At 37.3% G+C, this 25,563-nt stretch overlaps 7 protein-coding genes and 1 pseudogene across 11 annotated transcripts; 6 read left to right on the top strand and 2 right to left on the bottom strand.

Annotated features, from left to right (window-relative positions):
- The first annotated feature begins 2,020 nt into the window (after positions 1 to 2,020).
- LOC108842989 (protein RADIALIS-like 1) lies at positions 2,021 to 2,761 on the top strand. Its single transcript, XM_018616061.2, has 2 exons — positions 2,021 to 2,414; positions 2,553 to 2,761. Exon 1 carries the CDS (start codon positions 2,150 to 2,152, stop codon positions 2,396 to 2,398), a length of 249 nt encoding a protein of 82 aa, XP_018471563.1. The 5' UTR covers positions 2,021 to 2,149; the 3' UTR covers positions 2,399 to 2,414; positions 2,553 to 2,761.
- A 286-nt stretch (positions 2,762 to 3,047) lies between these two features.
- LOC108842988 (40S ribosomal protein S25-4) lies at positions 3,048 to 4,091 on the bottom strand. The gene is made up of 4 exons (XM_018616060.2): positions 3,950 to 4,091; positions 3,785 to 3,859; positions 3,500 to 3,634; positions 3,048 to 3,288 (listed from the first exon to the last, which is right to left on the bottom strand). The coding sequence occupies exons 1-4, from the start codon at positions 3,950 to 3,952 to the stop codon at positions 3,175 to 3,177; spliced, it is 327 nt and encodes a 108-aa protein (XP_018471562.1). The 5' UTR covers positions 3,953 to 4,091; the 3' UTR covers positions 3,048 to 3,174.
- A 70-nt stretch (positions 4,092 to 4,161) lies between these two features.
- LOC130494681 (chaperone protein dnaJ 10-like) lies at positions 4,162 to 6,742 on the top strand. 2 transcript variants are annotated; one of them, XM_057003742.1, is made up of 10 exons: positions 4,162 to 4,300; positions 4,601 to 4,705; positions 4,921 to 4,980; positions 5,087 to 5,169; positions 5,325 to 5,490; positions 5,574 to 5,703; positions 5,777 to 5,935; positions 6,020 to 6,192; positions 6,271 to 6,351; positions 6,426 to 6,742. In XM_057003742.1, exons 2-10 carry the CDS (start codon positions 4,619 to 4,621, stop codon positions 6,519 to 6,521), a joined length of 1,035 nt encoding a protein of 344 aa, XP_056859722.1. In that variant the 5' UTR covers positions 4,162 to 4,300; positions 4,601 to 4,618; the 3' UTR covers positions 6,522 to 6,742. The 2 variants fall into 2 exon arrangements, with proteins under 2 accessions (XP_056859722.1, XP_056859723.1); XM_057003743.1 differs by having other exon boundaries at positions 4,240 to 4,300; positions 4,607 to 4,705.
- Positions 6,743 to 7,217: 475 nt separating this feature from the next.
- Positions 7,218 to 9,761, top strand: LOC130508306 (uncharacterized). Of its 3 annotated transcripts, XM_057003740.1 has the most exons (5): positions 7,218 to 7,426; positions 7,648 to 7,784; positions 7,885 to 8,260; positions 8,412 to 8,458; positions 8,565 to 9,761. In XM_057003740.1, the coding sequence occupies exons 3-5, from the start codon at positions 7,966 to 7,968 to the stop codon at positions 9,465 to 9,467; spliced, it is 1,245 nt and encodes a 414-aa protein (XP_056859720.1). In that variant the 5' UTR covers positions 7,218 to 7,426; positions 7,648 to 7,784; positions 7,885 to 7,965; the 3' UTR covers positions 9,468 to 9,761. The 3 variants fall into 3 exon arrangements, with proteins under 3 accessions (XP_056859720.1, XP_056859721.1, XP_056859719.1); XM_057003741.1 differs by lacking the exon at positions 7,648 to 7,784 and having other exon boundaries at positions 7,893 to 8,260; XM_057003739.1 differs by lacking the exon at positions 7,648 to 7,784.
- Positions 9,762 to 9,837: 76 nt separating this feature from the next.
- Positions 9,838 to 10,598, top strand: LOC108817739 (late embryogenesis abundant protein). The gene is made up of 2 exons (XM_018590519.2): positions 9,838 to 10,239; positions 10,364 to 10,598. The coding sequence occupies exons 1-2, from the start codon at positions 9,976 to 9,978 to the stop codon at positions 10,538 to 10,540; spliced, it is 441 nt and encodes a 146-aa protein (XP_018446021.1). The 5' UTR covers positions 9,838 to 9,975; the 3' UTR covers positions 10,541 to 10,598.
- A 924-nt stretch (positions 10,599 to 11,522) lies between these two features.
- LOC130494534 (probable receptor-like protein kinase At4g39110) lies at positions 11,523 to 16,661 on the top strand. 2 transcript variants are annotated; one of them, XR_008942791.1, is made up of 3 exons: positions 11,523 to 11,801; positions 12,032 to 12,148; positions 16,343 to 16,661. XR_008942791.1 is itself a non-coding variant. In XM_057003738.1 (2 exons), the coding sequence occupies exon 1, from the start codon at positions 12,561 to 12,563 to the stop codon at positions 15,192 to 15,194; it is 2,634 nt and encodes an 877-aa protein (XP_056859718.1). In that variant the 5' UTR covers positions 12,161 to 12,560; the 3' UTR covers positions 15,195 to 16,239; positions 16,343 to 16,661. The 2 variants fall into 2 exon arrangements, 1 of the variants encoding a protein (XP_056859718.1); XM_057003738.1 differs by lacking the exons at positions 11,523 to 11,801; positions 12,032 to 12,148 and adding an exon at positions 12,161 to 16,239.
- Positions 16,662 to 16,684: 23 nt separating this feature from the next.
- Positions 16,685 to 17,141, top strand: LOC130508304 (cysteine proteinase). The gene has a single exon (XM_057003737.1). It carries the CDS (start codon positions 16,736 to 16,738, stop codon positions 16,994 to 16,996), a length of 261 nt encoding a protein of 86 aa, XP_056859717.1. The 5' UTR covers positions 16,685 to 16,735; the 3' UTR covers positions 16,997 to 17,141.
- Positions 17,142 to 17,503: 362 nt separating this feature from the next.
- On the bottom strand, positions 17,504 to 21,648 carry LOC130508305 (V-type proton ATPase subunit a3-like; annotated as a pseudogene).
- Between the last annotated feature and the right edge of the window lie 3,915 nt (positions 21,649 to 25,563).

The raw sequence follows: 25,563 nt of genomic DNA, 5'->3' as shown, positions 1-25,563 counted from the left end.
TTTATAATTTTCTTCAATGTCGACATATGTTCACAAGGAAAGATATCTTCAATTATTTGAAATTGAAATACATATTCCAACATTCCCAAAAAGGTTGTTTTCACTATGTGTGTGTCACTCATGGCAATACGTGAAGGAACATCCATGAAATGATCCTGCGTAGATATAAACTTTTTTAACAAAACCACATTATTTTAAGCTGTATGTCTATCATATCTTTGCTCTTGTATAATAAACTATTCAGAGCTTTTTTTTATAGAAAAAAAACTATTCAAAGAGTTCAAACATAATGCAGAGTTACTCTTTTCCTTTTTTTCAAAAGAGTGCAGATTCGCCAACTTTTTATGATCAAAGATTTAAAACATTTTCTTCAAATGAGTAAAAGTTCTTAGAGTTTTATGTGCTAAGGATCAGGCATCCATCACTACAAAACATCCTAATTGAGCTACAACAAATAGCTTAAGTCTACAAGGGAAGGAAAGGTTACATCAGGATTCGTTCGTCTAGTTGCAGAAGGACCAACCACTTTGGTAAGGAATGTACTATATCACTTAGTCTTCGCAAGAAAATGCTTACCCTTTCCTTTCTTTCTTTTTTTCCTACATATTCTTGGAAAGCTACTGTGATAATAATCTGCACAAAGTCATCACTGTCTACAGGCAACGTGTTTAAAGTATGGCCGTGTTATATTCATATATAAGAAGATTAATGCAAGTTGAAGCCCGAGAGATATGGAATAAAATCCAATAGATCTTTACTCAAATGTAACTTTTCATATATCACCAAAGTGGAGATGCAAGAGTATCCTTCCATATTGAGTAAGAACCAGTTCATCCAGATGTTTCTGAAAAAGATTCACTGTACAGCTAAGGAGATTCCCCCAAAGCTCAAAGCTCAAAGTAAAGTACTGTACTGTTAGTGGGGATATATGTAATTACTACCATTTTAAAACACCTCTGGCTCTAAGGTAAAGAAGAAGAAAAACGATGATGAGAATCTATATACTGTGAATGGGCTACTTGCAGTCAGAATCCCACAAGCAACTTGCAGCCTATATATATATCTCTGGGATATATTATGCACCCACCAGCCTCATGATTAAGATTCTTTTGTCTGTTTTGAACCTTTCTTTCTTGTAAAGTAAGTTTTATACTACTATTTCCAAAAACTAATCTCTTCATCTCTCACAATCAAGATTCAGGAGTAATATTTATAACTAGGAGTAGCACAAATGCAAGTATCTCTTAAATGAGTGGATATACAAAGAAGTGACATGTAAAAGTAATTAACAGTAATAGCAACACAAGTTTTCAAAATTCCACCAAGAAAAATGACTGTTTAACCAACTGAAGACCAAAAATGCAAATGAATGACCAAGAAAGAAGCATAATTGGTAAACTTCCAAAATAGAGTTGACCCTTTTTTCACACCATTGTACGGACATGTTGGTTTGATGTAGCTTGAGATAAATGACCAAGGAAAATCATAGTTGGCAATCAATAATTAAGTTTGATCCCCCAACTCTCCTGCAAGGACTTTAAAATTCAGAAGAACCTATTACTAACGGTGTCTGTGTGTGTGTGTACATATGAAATTAATGTGATCTGCAAAGTGTTTTTACTGTTCTTAGTCAAAGAAATAACAGAGAATTTTCCCCCGGAGGACAGAGTTTTCCACAAAGTAGATGAATACTGACATATAATTTACTAACTTCCCAACCTCAATCTAGAACATAGCTCATCTCTAACTCATTTGACATGGTAAACATAGTAATCACAATTCACAACAGTCAAGTACATCAAATCTTCCTGCCTAGCTTCAAACTCAAAACGTATTAAGGAGAAAGAATTTAGAAACAACATATTAGTGGCTAGTTCAGGATCTTTTAGATACCGATCTCCACAATATTGGCTGATATTCTCTTTTTTTTTTGTTCCTGGTCGCTTGGCAATTCCTGTGGAGATATGGACTTTAAATTCTCTTCAAAATTTCACAAGATATTTGTTTTAACAACTGGAACTACCCAAACTCACCTTACATCTTCTCCTTTATAAAGAGGACGCCTTCTGAAGCATAAGTTCACATATCATCCTCTGGACTTGTAATCTTCCCATCCATATAAAAACACAAAAGAAAAATCTCAATCACAATGGCATCAAGCTCAGTGTCTTCTCACAGCTCGGGTTCGTGGACCGCTAAGGAGAACAAAGCCTTTGAGCAGGCTCTAGCAACTTATGACCAGGATACCCCTAACCGATGGCAAAATGTTGCACAAGTTGTTGGTGGAAAAACAACAGAAGAGGTAAAGAGACACTACGAACTCCTTGTACAAGATATCAACAGCATAGAGAACGGCCTTGTCCCGTTCCCAAACTACAACGCCAATGGCAGAGGCTGATTCAGGAAGAAAAGAGGTATCTATTGCCCTACTTTTTTGACGTTTATATAGCAAAACATGCGAAAAGAAAGCTACCAAAGTTAATTTTGATAATCTAAGTTTAAGATACATATGTAGAGAGATTATATAATCAAACTACTCTCCTTCTGTGTAGGATGAGAAATACGAGGCTGCAGTGCAGTGAATATAGAAAACAAACTAGGAGGATACAGTGATCGATCCTTCTCCCCTCAATCATTCATGTCAATGTCCAACTGTTGTTTACTTTCCTTTTGTTTCCCTCAAAAGCTTTGGCGCTGCCAAATCAAAACATTCAAGCTGTGTAAGGTTTATTTTGTAACGAAATGTCAACTTCAAGATGAATCAATCTCTTTATTATTGCGGAAACTTAAAAGAAGAAAATACTGTACTGGAGAGAATTTTGGTCACGTACGAGGAAAAATCTACCACATGGAGGGAAATTAGATAGGTTCCAAAAGAAGGCAATTAAAAGATAACTCTATTAACACATTTTTATAAATATTATTAGGCCCCTTGTTTAATCCGGCTTTATCATCATTGCTAATCCTATTCAAGATTAATTTATGTTTAAGATTATTGATGCAAAACCAAACCGGAACTCTGTTCGTTACTTATCGTGACAATCAAATTTAGTAGTCTCAACGCATTTTTTTTCTTTCTTTATAAGGGAATTAAAAACAAAATTCTAACGAGTTCCTGAAGAGGAGGAGACAACAAAAACAAAAGGCCAAAGCTGGTATCACAAACAAAACATATTAGGTGTTGGTGGCACGAGTGTAGATTTGCTGGCTAGAGTGAACAGCGACCATCCTGATGACACCTTTCGCCATAAGCTCTCTAATAGCCCTCCTTGCTAGGGACCCGTTAATCTGCAAATATTATGTTGGTCAGACAAAGAACTCGACAGACAACAGTTCAATCATTCATCTACTTAGGATGGAAGATTTGAAACTATGTGGAAGCAAAATAATCTCATGAAAAATGGTTTGAACCACATCATACATTTCTCTCTCTGTATAATTAATTGTGTTGCAGCTAAGTATGATAAAAAAATGAAATTGAAGAAGAGAAATTGTATACCCTCATACGGTCGGAGAGAATGGAAGGGGTGATGAGCTTGAACTTGGGAGCTTCGGTGAGAAGCTTGTCGTAAGTAGCCTGATCAAACAACACCATGTTGTTCACCTTCTCCTTTTGCTTTCCCTTGCTCCACTTCTGTTTTTTTTTTTTTATTGAGACAACATTAAAAAATGAATATTCCAATACCAAACAAACAACAGTGGTACCAATAGAAATGGCAAAACAGACTACTACTCATCATGTGACCAGCTCGACTCAAAACATCACAATTGAGAGGAAACGAACCTTCTTCTTCTGCTTTCCACCTCCGGATTTGGCAGGTTTAGATGACGGCGGCGGAACCTTATCCTTCTTCGGCGCCTGTAATAATATACGTCAATTTAACGATTCACAGGTGATGAAGAGATCTGCTTAGACATTGAGAGATAGAGAGAAGAAAAATAGTGATACCATTTTGACTTTGGACGGAGGAGCGAACGTCGATTAGAGAAGCTGAAAGATGAGTGGGAGGAGGCTACGTACCGGTATATAAACGAATTAGGGTTTGGTCTCCGTTATAATCTCTACGATTTCAACTTAATCGATACGGGCCGTTATTATAAAAAGCCCATTTATTTCAAACTGAGGCCTACATAAGTTTTAAGTTGTTGTACATTTCCATCCTTAGTGAGTGACACGTGCCTAGCTCAGATCCATCTTAAAAACTACTCATTGTGTCCTGTCTCTTCCACTTACCAAATCTGAAATCTATTTGCAGATCAATCCAATCTCTTTCTGGCTTTTGTGCTCCACGAACACTTTGTAAGTCTCTGTTTTCCTCTTCTTCATTATTAATTAATGTACAGCGCCCCCCAGCTTCTCGAGTCTATAGTTTCTTTCACATCGCAAAGTTAAAAAGGTTTCCAATTCGATTTTCATTTACTGAATTACTCACAATTTTTTCTTCTTCTAAGATCTGTAATAAAATTTGAATCATGATATATATATTACCTTTTCTTTTGTTTCGCATTTCCACAAGCGCTCGCTGCTTATTGAATCTCAGAACCAACAGTTTTTTACGTTTTCGTGTATGCTTCCTTCCTTCCTTCCTTCTTTTTTAAGATAGAGAGAGAGGAGGGAATGGTGAAGGAGAGTGAATATTACGACGTCTTAGGTGTCAAGACTGATGCCTCAGCTGCTGACATTAAGAAAGCTTATTATATCAAAGTAAGTAATAATACTCCTCTTCCTCTCCTCTTGTTTGCTATGTTATCATTTCTAAGTAGTTTTTAGGTAACACATCATAAAGAGATTCCTAGATTTGATAATAGAAACACTATGTCGATATCAGATCATATTAAAAAAAAAAAAAAAAGAATTCCAAATTTAGAAGCTTTTGGTTTTCGGGATTGATAAGATCAATTTCTTTTCTTTTTTGGCAGGCAAGGCAAGTTCATCCAGACAAGAACCCTAATGATCCTCAAGCTGCTAAAAACTTTCAGGTGAGAGACTCTAATCATCTGAGACAAAAAAAAAATGCTATCTTATTTAAGTTTGCTTCACTTTACTCGGATACTTACGAGACTGCTCCATGTGGTGTGAATGAAGACACTAGGTGAAGCTTACCAGGTTCTTAGCGATCCCGAGAAGCGAACTGCTTATGATAAATTTGGCAAAGACGGCGTTCAACAGTATGTTTCTTTTCCACTCTTATCAACAACCTTTTGCTTCTTGTCACTCACCTCTCTAAAAGCGAAATTCATGCCATCATATTAGAATGTGACTCATGTTAATGCTCACGTTGCTATTGCCTTGATATTTGTAATTTGTTGTGTCTTCTTTGCAGGGATGCAATGGTTGATCCTGCAGCTGTGTTTGGAATGCTCTTTGGCAGCGAGTTGTTTGAGGACTATATTGGCCAACTTGCTCTCGCTTCCATTGCATCCCTCGACGCTGAAGTAGAATCCCATGAGCCTGAGATTAGGAAAAAGTTGCTCCAAGACAAGATCAAAGTAAACTTGTTTTCCTTTTCACTCTTTTGAACTCTCTGTTTTCTTATGACCTGACCCTGATGGATGGTGTTTCATATGTGCAGGCGATGCAAAAGCAAAGGGAAGACAAGCTTGTCACTACACTGAAGAACAAACTCGAACCATTCGTGGAAGGACGAACCGATGATTTTGTGAATTGGGCTACCGCTGAGGCAAGGCGACTCTCAACTGCTGGTAAATCAAATCCTCCTTTCTCTCTTAAGTTACTTACCGCTCCTCCAGTCAATGAAAGGGCACAAACTTTCAGGTTTTGGGGAAGCAATGCTGCACACTGTGGGTTACATCTACACTAGAAAAGCTGCGAAAGAACTCGGGAAGGACAAACGTCTCATGAAAGTACCCTTCTTAGCTGAATGGGTGCGTGACAAAGGCCACCTCATCAAATCTCAAGTCATGGCTGCTTCTGGTAAGATAAATCCTTTTTTAAGTTGAGAGTTTTCTTTGGCTTCCGGGTAAAAACCAAATAAAAGATTCCTTTTTTGTCTCGTAGGTGCGGTTTCGTTACTGGTGTTGCAGGACGAAGTGAGCAAGCTGAACCAGGGAGAGAACAAAGAGGAGCATATTCAGAAGGCGATTGAAGCTAAAAAAGATGCAATGCTTCAGTCACTTTGGCAAATCAACGTGCTTGACATCGAATCAACCTTATCTCGTGTCTGCCAAGCGGTATCTTGATTTTGGGTCTCTACTACAATTTTGTTGATCCTCCTTTTATTACATCATTCCATTGTCTCTTTCCCTCAGGTGCTTAAAGATCCGAGTGTATCAAAAGATGTTCTTCGAACTAGAGCAAGAGGGTTGAGGAAGCTCGGAAACATTTTCCAGGTGACCCAATTACCCTCCGTTTATTCTCTCTAACGTAACATACTGAAACACTCTACTACTGCCTCTTCTTACAGGGTTCTAAGAAACCATACTCTAGGGAAAATAGCTTGCGCCACGAAAATTCCGCCGTGAAACTTGACGCCGGAGATTCCTCGAAACCGGCGACTTAAAAGAAGAAAACCGAAGTTCGTATTTAATGTTAATGTGAAGTGATGGTTTCGTCTTTAAATTCCATTCCCTTTCTTTTATTGAATCTGTTTACCTTCCGTGTTGGGTTTCACAAAACTCTTGGGTCGCGTGTTCTGTAAGGTACTGTTATATATGGACATGGTTTTTTCGTGTTTTTTATAAGTTGGCCCCTCCAATATAATAAAATTTATACTTTGGAATATAGTTTTTTTTGGTGTTGTTATAAACGGCCCCATCTACCGACGTCACTAGGAAAAGTTGCCGGTTAATTATTCCTTCTCCCTCCTCCGTTTTTTGTCTTTTAATGTGACTTGGCACTACTCACCGTAAGTCACTTCAATTACGCCAACTCTGACGGCGTCGCAACACCCGAAGGCACTTAACCGGTCCGATCTATTCTTTTTTCTTGACATAGCCAAACCGATTTATCTTGGTCCAATTTTGGTTACAAGGTGTTTTAGTACTTTTCAGTATGATAAAAAGTTTTTTTTTGTTGGTTCACCTAGAAATAATAAGGTATTAAGTGGTAGAATTTTATGAATAACAGGTGCAGATTTGATGAAGATTAATACAAGTAGTGGGAGGTATATCGGTTTAGTTTGATTTGGTTTTTAGTGTTTGGTACGGTTTTGGGTATTTATATCAATACTACCGGAATCAAACTAACGGCGTGAAATAGAGCGTGAGAAAAGAAAGACTCGTATTCATCTCTTTCCCTCTCTCTATCTATACTCTAGAGAAGGAACAAAGCAAAGCAAAGCAAAGCAAAGCAAAGCCAAGCCCTCGCATCATCGCAGTGCTAAACAGACAGACCGCTCTCTCTCCGTGTGTTTTCCCCATATTTCATCTTCTCAGGCGGCGACGTTCAAGGACTCCCCGGGAACAGGTTCGCTCACTGGGACTCTCTCTCTCTCTCTCTCTCTCTCTCTCTCTCTCTCTCTCTCTCAGCAACTGTTGGATTGTTGTTTGGGGATCGTGTCTTTGATTTTAGGGGTTTTGGTTTGTATTTTTGGGTACTCGTCTTGCATATTTGTTTATGGCCTTAATATCGGATCTGTTTGATGCTAATTATATTCATTTTCAATTACTTTAATCTGATTTTCTTAGGGAAGAGAGTCATGGCATGAGTGATTCTGAAACACTTGTGGGCAGTGGATATGATTCCTTTTCTATCTTTCCCTTATTGATGATATTTTTTTTTGTCTTTCAACTGTTGCTTTGTATCATTTGATCCATGACTACAAGTAAGCTCTCTCAGAGATCTTATCATATGAGTATGTTATGCGTCCTGGACTTTGATTCTGATGCATTTGATTGTGCTCTTGTTTTTTTTTTTTTTTGAAGTTAAAAAGGTTGTAGCAAGAAGCGGGATTTTTATTTATTCGGACAAAGAATTGATTCCTAGCAGTTGCGAGAGTTTCTGAAATGGGGAATGCGTGTTGTGTTGCTGCTCGTGACAAAATGGTCCTCCTCGTGCCTAATTCTGAGACTGATGAGAGGAGGAGAAGGCATTCTCCTACTTGGAGTTTCCGCTGGGATAATAATAGAGGCCGTGTTGCTGGTGAAGTCTCCTCCTCCTCTCTCACTTGCTTTTCTGATGCTCTTACCCGTAACAATGATGCCTCTCAACTCAAATTTGAATCTCCTTTTCTTTCATCTCAACCCTCTCCTTTCGACAGCTTTCAGACACAGACATCATCGCAGAAATCTCCGGCCGCAGGTAATAAATCATTTCAGCTTGTTAAAATGGCATGATGAGCAGAAATATATGTGGTGTGGTGGGTCTATGTTTTCTTGATCGGATTTGTCTGTTTGCTTCTTATGCATCTGTCTTTGATCATAATAGTCTTTTACATGAATTCTTGTGGCAGATCTATCTTTTCCAAATAATTCTTCCATGCATACACTCTTCCAGCAGGTAAACCCTGTTTCATCCCCACCTGATTTCTCCTACATCTTTGAAACCATACCTTTGTTGATCCATAATAACCTCTCTTTCGCATCTCTATCTCTCTCTTACACAGAAAGAAAATGATTCAACACAACCTGTGGCACCTTCGTATCCATCTCCTTCACAGACATCTTCTTTCCCAGCATCACCACTTTCTCCCCAGAGCCACTTCCACCCTGCAAGCTCGTCCTCACTTAAACTGACTCAGCGCCCTCGTATATCAGAGCAAGTCACAGATACTCAAATCTACGGAATGAACTCACTAAGTAGAAGCTCAGCGACTGAAGAGAGACAGGGAACTCCTTTGAGATATGATTCTTCTCAGAGTGGACCATCTGAATGTTGGTCACTTCAACCCTTTTCTGAAGTCATGTCATCTTCTCGCACCAACGACCCTAATGACTGCTTTGCGCTTGATCCTGACAAGATAGACCATCATGGCAATCGAATCTCCAATCAGCATCAGCGAACATGTGGTGCCTGCTCTAGACCCTTATCAGAGAAATCCTTGTGGAGCAGCCAAAAGATCTTCATGACCAATGAGCTCTCTGTGTCCGCTATTCTAGCATGTGGGCATGTCTATCATGGTGAGTGTTTAGAGCAGATGACGTCGGAAATTGATAAATTCGACCCTCCCTGCCCTATCTGTACATTGGGTGAGAAGAAAACGGCGAAGCTGTCAGAGAAAGCGTTGAAAGTTGAGATGGATTTGAAAGCTAGGTACAACAAAAGACTCAGAAACCGAGTTCGGGACAGTGGTTTTGATTGCGATGATTTTGTAATGTATGATCACAGACACATGGCAGCAGCAGCAGCAGACAAGAGCCCTGAACTGGTCTCGAGTTCAAGCGTCAAAGGTTATTCCTCAAAGCCTTTCTTGGCTAGACATTTCTCTTTTGGATCCAGAGGTAACAGTAAAGAGAATCTTGCTTTCAAAAAGAAAGGCTTCTTCTGGACCAAATCCAGCAAAATATGAACACTCGTAAGCTGCCTTCTCTCGCTCTGTATCTCTCAGACTCTAATCGGTGAATTGCACAACCTAAGAGATTGATTGTGGTGGTTGTGCGTTGCTCTCTACGGTCTCAAGCATAAAACTCGAGACAGACGGACACGGTACCATTTAATTAAGACCTGCTATTAATTTGTTTCTCCTTTGGGATATTATGGTGAGTGGCAAACAAATAAGCTTATAATTTACGGTGATATGCATCATGTAAAGTTTTGTTCAAACACCAATTCGAGATCATATAAAAATTTGTGCACTAGAAAATGAATCAAGTCGGGATGAGTAGGTTCGTATAAGAACACACATGTGTGCGTACGAGGCAATAGCCTACGCATCTTCGTTCGCTATATTGCAGCACGTGTCCCGACCATGCATTCACATGAATACATACATATACATAACGCTTCCTTCAAACATGCATATATGTCTATGCAAGCAACGTTTTGATTGAGAGTTGAGAAGAATCTTGTTAGTTAGAATGGCGGATCTTAAAGACGAAAGAGGAAACCCGATCTACCTTACGGACCAACAAGGCAAGGCAGCTCAGCTAGTGGACGAGTTAGGTAACGCGATGTACGTGACAGGTGTTGCAACCACAGTCCCTCACCTTAAGGAGAGCAGCTACACAGGTCCACATCCAATCACAGCCCCGATAACGACCACCGATACACCTCACCACGCACAGCCTATCTCCGTGTCACACAACCCTGTTGAAGAGCACGGCATATCTTCCTCCAACTCTGTAAGATTATTATATCTCATTGATATACTATGGTACTTAATATTGGTAATATTAGTATCAATATTCACTGGATACTGGTACGTACCAATATATAATAATCATATCTATTGCGTAAAATATGTAGAGGGATGAAGGATCAGGAGGGGAAGGTAATAGAAGGGATGAAACTAAGACAAGGGTAGGCAGGCACGAGACATCAACTGCAACCGTAGAATCAGTATCGGCTCATGAAGGAGCGCAGGAGAAGAAGAGTTTGGTTAAGAAGATTAAGGAGAAACTTTCCGGCCACAAAGTTATTTAGTAATTTCTGTGCAAATGGCTCCTTCCTAAAACTATGTTTAGTTTATAAATGATTATATCTATACTATTAAAATACAAGCACATTTGGATTTTTACTCTGTTTACCCCTATTAAAGAGGCTTTCTTTTATATTCATTAATGACATTTTGGACATTCTGCATTGGTTTCTTTTTTAATTGTTTTTGGTTTGTCATTAACCACCGGTTTCCTAATTCAATTTTGGTATGTGATTATTCAGTGTTTGATACTGCATCATTTTAATATTTTTCCAACCGGACATGTTTGAAACTGCATCGTTTTTTCTCAAACTATTTAATGGTTTGGTTTTAAACCGCTTTTTCCTAAATATAATCCCAACTATCTAACAACAATTATTTATAAAAAATAAAAATTGTTTATTGGTTCAACCAGTGTTTCAACCGGATTTCAATTTTAGTAGTTTTTATTGGATTTTTAAATTATTTTTTTTCAAACCCGAACTGAATTTATCTTTGATCAACCGGTAATCCGTTCAACCACAGGTCTCAGTCAAATTTCAAAACACCGATCAAAATTATAAAATTGTTATATTGATTTATATTTAAAATATCTAATTCAAAATTAAAAACCTAAAAATACATGTATAATATAGTTTTATCGAACATAAATCTGGATATAAAATACATATATGAGACGGATTATATAAATACATATACAAGACGGATTATATAAATGTGATTATATAAAATTTTCACCAAACATAAACACGCGCTTTGAAAGCGCGGGTCAAAATCTAGTAACAAAGTTATATGTAAGTCACACACTTTGTATTATTCGAACTTTTTTTGGTTGCTTATCTTTTTGTTCAAAAACATAAAAAAATGTTTGTAATATCTTCAATAACGTGAATTATTGAAGTCAGCACATCAATTACCTCCTTTTTTTTTTTTTTTTTTTGGCATTCGCTGGGATGAAATGATATTATGCATTGTGTAAAAAAAATGACTAATAGTAAAAATGGAACAGAAGCAAACATTCCCAATCTGAAGCTGATACAATCGGGTCACGACTCGCAGCCTCCGTCATTTCGGTTCTGATTGCAAAATATGTAAAGCTCTGTCGCAATTATTCTGCAAGTACTTGGCCTCTGATTCGGCCACCGTCTCCGGTGTTGCGGTCGGCGACTCAGTCTCAGTCTCAGTCTCAGTCTCTTCTTGGAAAAGCATTCATTCGATTTGCGGCGGTGGGAAACGCACTAGGCTGACGCTTCCGGTTATGAGAAAGTAAGTCCTTTATGATTATTAATACAATGGAGCTCACCTCAGCCTTGTTACCTTATAGACTTGTGATGTGGGTGTATCCAGCAAGAGATAGGAAGTCAATTAGTGTGAAGTGTATAGTCAACTTATTTGCAATTATTCAAGGATTTTTTGATTTATTTTTAATGGTGCTTAGGAAGCTCGAAACCAAAGTTATGAATCATATGTTCACATTTGTGATCTCATTGGGGTAGGTCCTCTTTTACAATCGCTGATCAAAGAGGCCATGGTATCTATCCATTATCTTCCACAACAGGAGATTCACCAGCAAGCATTAGAGTCACTTGAGTGGCACTGAAAAGGTTTCACTGGTACGTGGAATATTCTACTCTATGTTTCTCCATCAGTTTCTTGCTTAGTTCTACGTTTTTGAATGACAAACTGATAGGGAGAGGTTAGATACTGTGGTTAGAGTTTTTTTTTTTCCTTTTAAATTCTTGAAATAGGGAGCCATAGTTGTTTATTTTTGTCATTTGTCTCTAAATTGTCTCGATAACAGAATTAGCAGTTTGCTAAAAATAAAACCATATCATATTTACCCACTAAACTATAGCATATTCCAAAACTGGCCACACATATAACAACTAACCAATTCTCTCTTTCATTACCTTTTTCTCTTTTCTTTCACCACAAGCTATCCAACAAACTCTTTTTCGTTTTTTTCTTATTTTTGTTCTTCCTCATCCCTCTCTCTCTTCTCTCTCTCCTTCCCACCTAGGAGGGATGGAGATAAGAAAGAAACCAAACATATGCCCGATTCCCATCTTTGTTATTTCTCCAAAGCCTTCCATGGCTCTCCTCCTGGCTATTCTCCTCTTCCTCTCAGGCCCTGCTACCGCTGCCGTTGGACCTGCTACCGGTTTCAAACCGGCAGATGATATCCTCATTGATTGTGGAAGCAAATCTTCGTCCAAAACCCCTGATGGAAAAGTCTTTAAGAGTGATCAAGATACGATCCAATACATAGAAACCAAAGATGATATTCAGGTCTCTGCTCCACCTTCAGACAATGTCGCTTCTCCCATCTACCTAACTGCAAGGATCTTCCGTGAGGAAGCCATCTACAAGTTCCATCTAACTCGACCTGGTTGGCATTGGGTTCGTCTCCATTTCTTGGCCTTCCCTAATGACAAGTTTGATCTCCAGCAAGCAACTTTCTCCGTTCTAACGGAGAAGTATGTGCTGCTTCATAACTTCAAGATTACTAACAACAACAATGATAGCCAAGCTGCTCTACAAAAGGAGTATCTCGTCAACATAACGGATGCACAGTTCTCCCTCAGGTTCAGACCTATGAAAACCTCTGCAGCGTTCATCAACGCTATCGAAGTTGTCTCGGCTCCCGACGAACTGATCTCTGATATTGGCACAGCCCTTTTCCCGGTCAACGGTTTCTCTGGTCTCTCTGACTACGCTTACCAGTCTGTTTACAGAGTCAATGTTGGTGGTCCTTTGATCATGCCTCAGAATGACACATTAGGAAGAACATGGATACCAGATAAGGAGTTCTTGAAAGATGAGAACCTGGCCAAGGATGTCAAGACGACCCCTTCCGCAATCAAGTACCCTCCTGGAGTTACGCCTTTGATTGCTCCGCAGACGGTTTATGCAACTGCTGCAGAAATGGCTGATTCTCACACCATAGCTCCTAACTTCAACGTCAGCTGGAACTTCCCTTCGAACCCCTCGTTTAACTACCTCATTAGGCTTCATTTCTGCGACATCGTTAGCAAGTCTCTCAATGACTTGTACTTCAATGTCTACATCAACGGGAAAACTGCCATCTCTGGGCTGGATTTGTCCACCGTCGCAGGCGATCTCGCAGCTCCTTACTACAAAGACATTGTTGTGAACGCGACACTTATGAGTCCTGAGCTGCTAGTCCAGATTAGTCCCATGGGAGAAGATACAGGCACTCCGAACGCAATCTTGAATGGAGTTGAGGTTTTAAAGATGAGCAACTCGGTGAACAGCCTTGACGGAGAGTTTGGAGTTGATGGGAGAACCACTGGCATGGGGAAGCACGGTATGGTTGCGACGGCGGGGTTTGTGATGATGTTTGGAGCTTTCGTTGGACTCGGAGCCATGGTTTACAGGTGGAAGAAGAGGCCACAAGATTGGCAGAAGAGGAACAGTTTCTCCTCTTGGTTGCTTCCCATACACGCTGGTGACAGCACTTTCATGTCAAGCAAAGGTGGTTCTCAAAAGTCCAACTTGTACAACTCAACTATGGGACTCGGCCGCTCTTTCTCCCTTTCGGAGCTTCAAGAAGCCACTAAGAACTTTGAAGCGTCTCAGATTATCGGTGTTGGAGGATTCGGTAATGTCTATATTGCAACTCTCGACGATGGAACCAAAGTTGCTGTCAAGCGAGGTAACCCACAGTCTGAACAAGGAATCACCGAGTTTGAGACAGAGATCCAGATGCTTTCTAAGCTTAGACACAGACACTTGGTCTCATTGATTGGTTACTGTGATGAAAACTCAGAGATGATCCTAGTTTATGAGTTCATGTCCAATGGTCCATTCAGAGATCATTTATACGGAAAGAACCTTGCTCCCTTAACTTGGAAACAGAGACTTGAGATCTGTATCGGTTCAGCACGTGGGCTTCACTATCTGCACACGGGAACAGCGCAAGGGATTATCCACCGTGACGTCAAGTCAACCAACATTCTTCTCGATGATGCTTTAGTTGCCAAGGTGGCTGACTTTGGTCTTTCTAAAGATGTAGAATTTGGACAGAACCACGTCAGCACGGCCGTGAAAGGAAGTTTCGGGTACCTTGACCCTGAATACTTTAGAAGACAGCAACTTACCGATAAATCCGACGTTTATTCCTTTGGTGTCGTTCTTCTAGAAGCTCTCTGCGCGAGACCAGCCATCAATCCTTCGCTACCAAGAGAACAGGTTAACTTGGCTGAATGGGCTATGCAATGGAAACGAAAAGGAATGCTCGAGAAGATCATTGATCCTCATTTGGCTGGAACGATAAACCCTGAGTCGATGAAGAAGTTCGCTGAAGCTGCAGAGAAGTGTTTGGAAGATTACGGTGTTGATAGGCCATCAATGGGAGATGTTTTGTGGAACTTGGAATATGCTCTTCAGCTTCAAGAAGCATTCACTCAGGGCAAAGCAGAGGAGACTGAGGACGGTGAGCCACTAACACCTGCCTCGGTGGTTCCGCCAGCGGATACAACTCCAATCACTCCTGCACCCACCACCACCAACGCAGCGGCTAGTGTTTCTGTTGCTTCTAAGGTGGAAGAGAACAATGGTGCAGCCGAGGTTCAGGGCGTGGACGAACATTCTGGAACAGCCATGTTTACTCAATTTGCTAACCTTAACGGAAGATAAATCTTAACTAACAGATACAAAAGAAGAGAGAAAAAGCATGCACCAAAGCGAATTTCTTGTCATTAACAGTAATTGAAATAGAAAAATGACTTCTTAAGGCTTTGTGTTTATGTTTCTATGGTGGTCATTAACAGGGAACCTGTGTGATATTTTTTTATATTTTTGGTGTGTATTATGTCAAATCTATCTTCTTCTTCTTCTTTTTTTTTTGTATGGAATTGTAATTTTGTGGGTGGATATGTATACTACTAAATGCTCTGATGCATTTATCTACGTATCCTCCTTTGTTGTAGTTATTAATCGTAGGTTGCTAATACAACTTCACATTGAAACTTAAGTGTGTGTGTGTGTGTGTGTGTGTGTGTGTGAAGAATCTTCCTAAAATTTAGAGCAGCATTGTCCCACACAAAAAAAACTCTGTTCTCGTAGAAGTTATTTATTGGTTTTACGGTCTGTACATATTTTTTAGACCAAGGATTAGAATAAAGTTTGGGTACTTTCTGTGCAAATGAACTTCTCTCTAGTTGAAGCTGCTGTCACATTTCAAACTTAAGTAGCTAAATTAAGAAAATGACCTCAATGTTTTGTGTGTATCATAAACTATTTGGAAGCTTTGGTGTTTGATCTAGAACCTATGTTAGATAATCATCACTATACCATTTCTAAATAATCTCTACTCATTATTTTGTATGGATGATCGTAAAAATGTTTGGGTATCAAACTCTTACCAAGTGTTTGTAGGAGAGGAAGTATAGGTGAGAAAAGATTAGGGTCAGTCACAGATTATGCAAAAAAATTTGAGAACCATGAGAGCATGATAAAATAAACGAAGCCAGAAATAGAAACCATTCCCTTCAATTAAGCAAACGTCTTCTCTTTTTCTCTTTCATTTTCCTTTGGTAAGCTTATATAAATAGATAGCCAAAGGAGCCAAAGTTTTTCTTGTTTTTGTTCTCTCTCTCTCTCTCTATCTATGAACTATGGAAAACATAAGTGAGCTGGTCGCTTTTGACATGGGAGGGCTAAGAAACAACCTTCCCAAAAAGTAAAACCTGAAACGTTATTCTCATTGATTGATTGACTTGTTATAGCTAGATTTTTGGATTACCATTTTTGATATTGGATTTGTGAATGGTATTAAATAACAGGAGAGGATTGTCAAGGTTCTACTCGGGTAAAGCAAGATCATATGTTTGTATCTCAGATGTTAAATGCCTTGAAGATCTCAAGAAACCAACACATCCTCTTGACGAGGACGACGTTGATGATGCCTACAAGAAGAGGAAGAAGAAGAATAGGCAATCATCTTCATCTTCGTTTTCTGCAGCAGTTAACAGCAATGTTAATTATCAAAACTACCCGTGTCGTAGAGTCTCTAGTAGCACCCATTGTTCCACACCTTGTGTTGGTGCTTAGTTTTTTTTATCTTGTCTTTTTTCAAAACAGTTTCTTAATTTACCACACCTTCACCAGTCCCCCTTTGTGTTGCTGCCAACCTTGTTCAAAACGGACCTCTTGCTGTTGCCATCAACGCTGCCTATATGCAGACTTACATTGGCGGAGTCTCCTGCCCTTATATTTGCACCAGGAGGCTCAACCACGGTGTCTTGTTGGTCGGTTACGGCTCCGCTGGTTATGCCCCGGCTAGGTTCAAGGAGAAGCCTTACTGGATCATCAAGAACTCGTGGGGTGAGACTTGGGGTGAGAATGGTTTCTACAAGATCTGCAAAGGCCGTAACATCTGTGGCGTTGACAGTCTTGTCTCCACCGTTACAGCCGCCGTCTCTACCACCGCACATTAACTAAGCCAAAAAAGAGGCTTTCATTTAATAAATCTAGTGATTTGTGTGAGCGAGCACTCTTTGCCTCACTCTCTGTTTCTCTCTGCTTTTTAAAAAAAAACAAAGATGGAAGTTTGTAAATAAATTGCATCCTCTTTTGAGCAAATCCATACTGTTGATTTTAACTTGTCAAATGACACAATGACAGCTTTGGACAAAATGATTTAATTCTTAACCCAGTCCATTAGAAAGATATGGAAATTCAAAAGTTTTAACTATTGGGCTATGATATAGCTCATAAGGCCTACTCTTAATTTCAACATTTGGGTTCCACAACACTTGATAACCTGCAAAGCTACCAAAACCACATCTAACTCTTGAGACATAGTCACATAGATTCATTTCATAATACAGAACCGACAAATTTCAAAGATAGATGAAAGCATCACCAAAACTTACTTTTATTTTATGTGACATAGATTGAGGTGTTGAACTTTCGATCTCTGCATATGAATCAAACAACCAAAATCGAGTATAAAACTATTTATTGTACTAAACAAAACCACATCTCATTATTATTTATATAATTCCAAACAAACAAGAAATACACAACAACAAATGGGTTTTGGCTCAAACAAATCACATCATCCCCCCTCTCTTAACTGGTCTGTAAAAAAAATCTGATCTCCACACAGGCAAATTAATAAATATAGAGAGAAGGGCAAAAAATAAACAGAACTTGGGTCTAGCTGGGCCTCTTTATATATACAGATGTGCAAATAGCAGAGAGATGAGAGATGGGGGAATGAATCATGAATATTCATATCACTCGTCTTCATTTGCGGTAAGAATGAAAGAGAAAGGAGCGAACTTGTAACCATCTCCTTCGTAGAATTTGTTCTGAAACTCTACCCAATGTAGACGCAGCGCGTGAAGGAACGCACTCAGTGTCTCCATCACCAGCAGCACTCCCACCGTGGCGAATACGAACACGATTAACCCAACGATCAGGATCAACCAATTGTTGTATCTGTTTTTTTTTGTTTTTTAAATGCCAAAAGAGACGCGACAAAGATCGATTAATTGATTTGCTAATAATGATTAATTAGATCAAAGCAAGAGTGCGTGTGCATACCCCAAAGCGAGGAGGAGGACCTTCTCATAGAAGACTGACGATAGCTCTGAGTGTGCAAGACTGAACACACACACACACACACAAAAAAAAAGAATGATGGCTAGTATTAAGCCAATAGTGTGATATATATAGGTTTCTACTATTCGATAATTTGAGATACATACCTGAGAGCCCATAGACGCAGGTAAGAAGCGGTGTTGGAAACAGCTCCGAGCACAAACTCTATGGTGTGAATCAGCTGATGCACAAATATCTCACTGAATTCAAACTCCTCATGCCCATGGGATCCTCCGTTTGCCTCCACATGAAGACTTTCATCCGTCTCCTCAAGAGCTGCATATGACTGACCTTGATGCCTCTGGTGAAGGTTACCGTTTAGGACGACCCCAGCAAAGGATTTTTTTTTTTTTTTAAATAAGAGACCATTATCTAGAAACTAAAACGGAAAAGGAAAGAATCTCACAGCTTCATGTTGTTTCTTCAAGATGAAAGGCTTTGGAAGCAACATACACGGAACAGAGACAAGAGCCAGAAAGAGAAGCACCAGCTGAAAAAATGAGGGGGAAAAAGATTATGAGTGAAACCATACGTATGACATGTTTCTTAAAAGAACTCGTAACAGCAGCTTTTAGGTAGAGATGCTAACCTGCACTGTTTTTGGTGTGGGAAAAGTTGGTTCTCTCCTAACTCATCGGTTGGGCTCAGGAACATGTAGATCATTACATGATACAAATCTGCTTGAGAGCCAGTGCACCATTTTATGATGATGAGGACCGAGAGATAGCCAAACAAGCTGTTCAAGAATATCATCTGGGGAATGAACTGGAACCTGCAAGCCCCCCATAATTATAGACGTTGTCATTTGAAAGAGAGCATGCTACGTTAAAAAAATTATCAACGGAAGCCTGGCTACCATATATTTACACTCGATTTGAAGAATCTTGCATTGAAGTAGCTCATTATGATCCCGAGGTTCATTTGAGAAACTCCGAGAAGGATTGACATTTTCATCTTCAGCGAGTTCAGGAACGGCAGCTCGCTGCGTGTACCATGCCACACAGGATCTAGACCAAATGGATAAGTGTCCCTCACCTTTATCAAACCAATTGTTGTCGCCTCGCTGAACATAGAGCATAAGAGTGGGGGGGAATTTCAGGACCGCAAAGTATATGCCTGCTACTAAAATTCTTTTCTATTTTTGTAAATCTCAATTTTAAAAACTAATTTGCATACCTGCATGAGGCATCACGGCAATCATAGGCTGAGGGAGCAAACAATGGGTATGGAATAGAGAAGAACTCGTTGTAGATTAAACCAGTGTATATTGAGAAGAGTGACATGATGACATCATCATTATGACATAACGACCACCAAAAGCCATTTCCATAATGTCCCCAAGTTTCTGTTGCCAAGACACAACGGTTGAAGAGTTCGCAAGAATTCAATCTCGTGCTCTTAAGTCAAAAATAGGCAACATTAATTGGGGTATCATCACCTGGCTGGCCAGTTTCTTTTCTTTCACTATCAAGTACATGGTTGAAAGAAGCAAGCATATTCCATGCCCCCAATCACCAAACATAACAGCGAAAAGGAAGGGGAAGGTGACGATTGTGAATACACCAGGATTAGCTTCCTGATACTTGGCCACACTGCAAAGTGGTGATCATGGGAGACTGATCAGAGGAAGCTAGTACAGGACTAAATGCAGTCTATAACACATTTTCTTATAATACCAAGGCTATATCTCATATTTCCTAAACTGAGTCAAAAGCTCCAGATAAAAAGTGAAAGACACTTACCCATATGCATCAACAATTTCCTGGATTGCAGAAGTAAATTTGTTTGTGCGGAAATAAGTTGGTGGCAGCTCTTTGGTCCTCAGCACCTGGAATATTGATCCAACTTGAGAATTGGAGTCAACTGCGGCACGCTTTAATGCATTTTGAATCTGCACAAACAAACCTTATTCTACTTAAGTATTCTCAAACAACCAAAACCAGTAAACTCACTGTCACGGTGTCACCCGATATAATATTCAAATACAATTGGCAGTGAACAAAACGAACAACTCACTTCGTTTGATGCAAAGACAGGACTCCAGCCCTCGGCCACAAGGCACTTCTTAGTCACATCAAGACTAAGCATGTTCAAAGTATGATAGATAGCTTTCTCTTTGCGCACCTGCAATTGGTAAACATAAACTTGGCTTCAACTTGAATGGTTTAGAACAGACGGGTCAACACAGGCCGCTCAACATCGATCTACCCAGAATAATACCTTGAGGTTCCACAGCTCAAATTTATCTCCAATGGTCTGCAATAAAATGTTACGGTGACCTAAACCAGCATCTATGGTGGTTTTAAGCTCTGTTAATCGACCTGACACCTGAAATGGTGTGAAAGAATTAAACATGGTTAGTCATCATTATATGGACGCCAACCAACTTCAAAACTAACAGTCACATAATTTCAGTAATCAAAACATCATGATCTCATGCATTAGCTTTTACTGGAGACTTGAGTACCAGCGAATACCCAATATTTTGTTGTCATCTATAAGACTATAAGTCATGTCCAAAGAAAGAACCATAAAGGGAAGTAAAAAGGTTTATCGCAACAACAACAAATAAAAAAAAGAAATATGGAACGTTGGCGCACCTATCAGCAGGAACATTCACAAGAAAGGTGATAATACGTACCTCAGTTATCATTTGAGCTTGTTTTCCAAGGTCTTCGCTGAAAGGATAACGATTGGCACCAAAAGCTTCACAAATTTTAAGAATTTTGCTTTTTGCTCTTTCCCCGGAATAGAAGACAACAAAAACATTTTTCTCAACCTGCATTTATTTTAGAGTTAAAAGGTAAATTTCGAACAGAGATAGAAAAGTAAATTTGTTTGTAAAAGGGATCAGCATTCCACATGTTGAACGAACGAACTGTAGGCTCTCTAGATCAAAAAGACAAAGGAGCTAGCAGTTGTATGTTTAAGAGAGAAGCAGAAACAAATAACCTTCTCTCCAGAGTTGGGATCAATGACGGGGTCCTCAAGGACAGTCTGTCGAATAAAGACGTTGCCCCTAGTAGCACGGAATAGAATCCTCTCAAAGACCATCGACTTTTCACGGGGTACTAATCCGGTGAGAAATCCAAGCTTAACTTGCTTTGACGAATCAGTAGACTTGTCCTGTTGAAAAGGAATTATAATTGTAAGTATTAGTGACTAAACAAATAAACTATATATAAAGAAAAAAGAAAAAGAAAAAGAAAAAGAAAGGGTAGCATGGATGGTACTTGGAGCAACAAAGGAGCCTCGAGCAAATCTTCACCAACTTGTTGTGAATCAATCTCTCGCTGTTGAGCGGCAGCACTTGTATGAGCAGAAGAAAAGAAGTCACCAGCCTAAAAAGATGAGAGATTCAGATGGATGACATTTTGAAAGGCGTAAACTAAAAAAAATAAAATGAAAACATGTAGGTAGTACCTTCTCCAGGACCAGTTTGTACTCGATAAGTTCATTATAGGAACGCTGTAACTTGTCATTATTGACTAGTAATAAATATCATTTCATAATCCAAAACATGTGAAAACCAAACGCCAAAGGAAAAGGCTTACGCACGTCTTTGAATTGGACGAGGCCCAGCTAGGTTGAGATCCGCGCAAGCGTGAGATAAACATTAAAAGGATCAATTAAAATTTAAACATACACTAGATCTTGACCCGTCCAACCGGGCGGGTATTTATTTTATGTTTTTAATTTTTTATTTATAAATGATATATTTGTAATATTTAACATAAATTTATATTGAAAATTAATATTTGTAGTTATAATAAAAATTAAAAGTTTAAAAAATATTTTGATATAAATTTTAAATTCCTAATTAAAATAATATAGAGATGGGTCATAATTTTTTCCAATTCCAGAATCTTAGCATTCTTAATAATAAATAAAATATATAAACATATTTGAAATTAAAATAAATTTGTTAAAAAAAAATCTTATGCTTTATTTCTATAGTTTGTCCCGTGGTCGTATAAATATTTTCTTTCACTTCAATTTTTTTCTTTGTTCTAATGATAATATATATATATATATATATGTGTGTGTGTGTAAATTAATATGTATTATATAATTGTTAGTATAACATTTAAAACAAAATTTTTATTTATTACTTTAAATAATTATATTATGTGATTTTAATCGTCTATTATATCACAGTGTATCATATAAAAATCTAATATTTATAACTAATTGGACTTATATTATAAAAATGTTATACTAACAATTTATAAATAAAATATTTTATATTTTATTTATATGATATATAAATTGATTTTGATGTGTGATTTTTATTTTATTATTTTTATTAATAAATATTGAAAAATATTAAATGTTAACAAAAAATCTATAAGGAAATTTATTTTGGTTAAGTTTCATTCTATTAAAGAAATCTATTATTTAAATTAGGAAAATACATTAAATACTTAAATCTATCATTTAAATAAGGAAAAAACAAAATGCTCTACTATCTTTGTTACCAAACAAAAATTAATTTTTTAAAGACTGCTATCCCTATTACCAAACAAAAGCTTAAAGTACTTCTACTTTAATAAGATAGATATTTTTCATGGTCTGTATTATTTAAAGTGAATTATATAGAATTTAGAAGTATATATTTCTAAAAAAGGAAATAGACCGGAATACATAATATATTCAGTCTTATGTAAAGGACTTTCATTCTTGTATATATTAGTTTATATTTAGTGGACTTTGATCTATTAAATAATTGTATTTTGTTATGTATTAATTCACAATATCCTAAAATCAAGAAGAAAATTGTTTTAAAATGTACAAAAAATCAAATTACGTGAAAGAGGATAATGACCACGAAAATAGCATGCTACTTAGATTGAGTGTTGTTAAGTTTGACATTTTATTTTTTCACAATTATACTATTAATTAAATAGAAACCTATATAAATTTAAGTTTATAGGTAGAAACAAACAAATCATCTCTGATACAAAATTTCCTCAAAGAGATACAAATGTTATAAGACTCACCAACCAAGTAGTCCGTATTCAGACAACCATCCTTAATGGACTCATACTTGACCGGATCTAAACCAGTCAAGTTTGAAGGCAAAGCATCACACATTCTTAGTGAGTGGTGGGGAGGAACACAATTCGGTAAGGGTGCTTTGTGGTGCGATAAGATCCAGCAGCCATTGTGACAGTGAAATTCACCATCAACTTCGTTTCATCTTGACTGATTTTGGTCACGAACTGACTAACCAATTCTTTCTTGACAGTACCATGAATCATATCGCACTGGAAGAAAAAATAGCAACATAAGAATATGAACATAATTTACAACTTTTTAATATAAATTCTGAGTGCTTATTTTTGAATCAGCTAACACCATTTCCATCGTTTCTCCCACAACACCAGAATACTGCTTCCAAAGACGAATCACCTTAACACGGATTTTCCACATCGACTTGAAATGCTTCAAATCGCCAACAAAATCTAAACCTACCATTGATCTTATGTATTGTATATCAAAGAACGTTAGAGAGAAAGAAATAGAGAGAACACGATATAGTTGAAGCACTTCCATGACTTATATTTATATAAGTTACAAATTATCTTTCATTAAAATGAGATTGATTTATCAAATATACGGTACTCAATACTGATTGCCAATTTATCAGCCAAAACATAATTTTGTGTTTTTATTCTTGTAAGTTTATAAATACATATAGAGAATATGTTAGGTTAATATTAAATTTTCGAATCAAGAATTCCGTTGGTGATATATTGATTGAGAATGTAATATAAATCACGGCAATCAGAATTAAATTATTCTCCACGTAAAAATTTATGATTGCGATCAATACATTCCAATACAATATAATATTGGCCAAATCAATTACCTAAAATTGCGTTCAAAATCTGCAGGTCGCAAAAATATCCCTAATTTATATTTGAAATCACTAATGTTTTTACAAAACCATAACTACGAAATCACAATAGTATATTGAATCAAATTTAATATATATTAATTTTAATTTCGTGAAAATTAGGTTATATTTGAAAACAATTCATCTTGATAGTTCTTATTCTTATTCTTATTTCTTATATTTGTTATTATTGGAAATTAATATTGCAATTTTAAGTTAAACAAATTGCATGTTCGATTCCACTTTTATTTGATTGAATTTTTGTTTCAGTTTATGTAAATGATAATAAGAAAATTCATATAAAAATATAAGAAATAAAATATTACCGGTACTGGAAAATCATAACATTAGCAATTTTTTTTTGAGAAAAAATTGTGTTTAATAAAGTTCAAATGAAATCGAATAGAAAAAGGGATATCGATGTATGTGAAGTATGCGTACAAATATGTTGCTGTTAGCATCCACATTATGTACGATATACGAAACTTTGTTATAAGTAATCGACAAATATATATATGGAAGGTCTGTCGAATGACAATATTTGTAATTTTCTAAGGTCAGTGAAGCTTTTTTCATAAACAGACTGAGAAGTGTCTTCTGTCTGCCACGTTGCCATAATGAAATATATACTTGTAATTCCTAATGACTGATCTTATAACAAAATATATAGAAAGTGAAAATAATGCAGTAAATTTCGTATGCAAATCATGGAAAAATGAATCTAATTAGTTCCTAATTCACTCACTATTTAATATTTGACTTGGTTTAGTTTCCATATGCAAAACAAATTTGGAAAATTTTCGTAAAGATAATTTCAAAAAATGGAAAGTGGAAAGGAAGAGAATAATCAAAATTCGATTTCGAAATATCAAGATCATAATTCACTCTCTATTTAATATGAGTCATAATTCGATTTCCATATAAGTCATCATTCGATTTTCATTGCCAAAAAAGAAATTCTTTCCACTTTCTATTTAATATGAGTCATAATTCGGTTTACATATGCAAAACAAAATTACAAAATCTTCTTAAAGATTATTTCAAAATATAGAAAGTGGAAAGAAATGAAAATATCTCGTGGACCATACACTCCAATAACGAAAATGACTTCTTTCCTTTTATACATATGCGGACATGAAACTATATATCATTTTCATACGAATATGCATGTATGTCCAATGGCAATAGCCGTAATATCCTAAGGTGAGTAAGCCTTTTTACATAAAGGGTCTGAGAAGGAACCTCGTGCCGACACGTCGTCAAAATGGCAAACTCAAAAATATAGTACTCTTTAAAGGTTATTCTCTTTTTTTGCTTCCATTTTAATACTAAGGGGATTTTCATTTGTTTTATTTAAATCATAAAAATGAAATGCCTAAAACCCACTAATGTATCGACTGGTGCGAAGAACACCTAAAAATAGGTTCTTCCAGACACTAATTAAAAGCCGATTGTTGTGTATTTCTCCAATTTTTTCCATTTCTAATTTACCTTTTA

The sequence above is a fragment of the Raphanus sativus genome, chromosome 2, assembly GCF_000801105.2.
Source record: "Raphanus sativus cultivar WK10039 chromosome 2, ASM80110v3, whole genome shotgun sequence".
Classification (NCBI taxonomy): Eukaryota; Viridiplantae; Streptophyta; class Magnoliopsida; order Brassicales; family Brassicaceae; genus Raphanus; species Raphanus sativus.
Note: the sequence above shows the minus strand (reverse complement) of the source record. Positions and strands in the feature narration are given on the sequence as shown.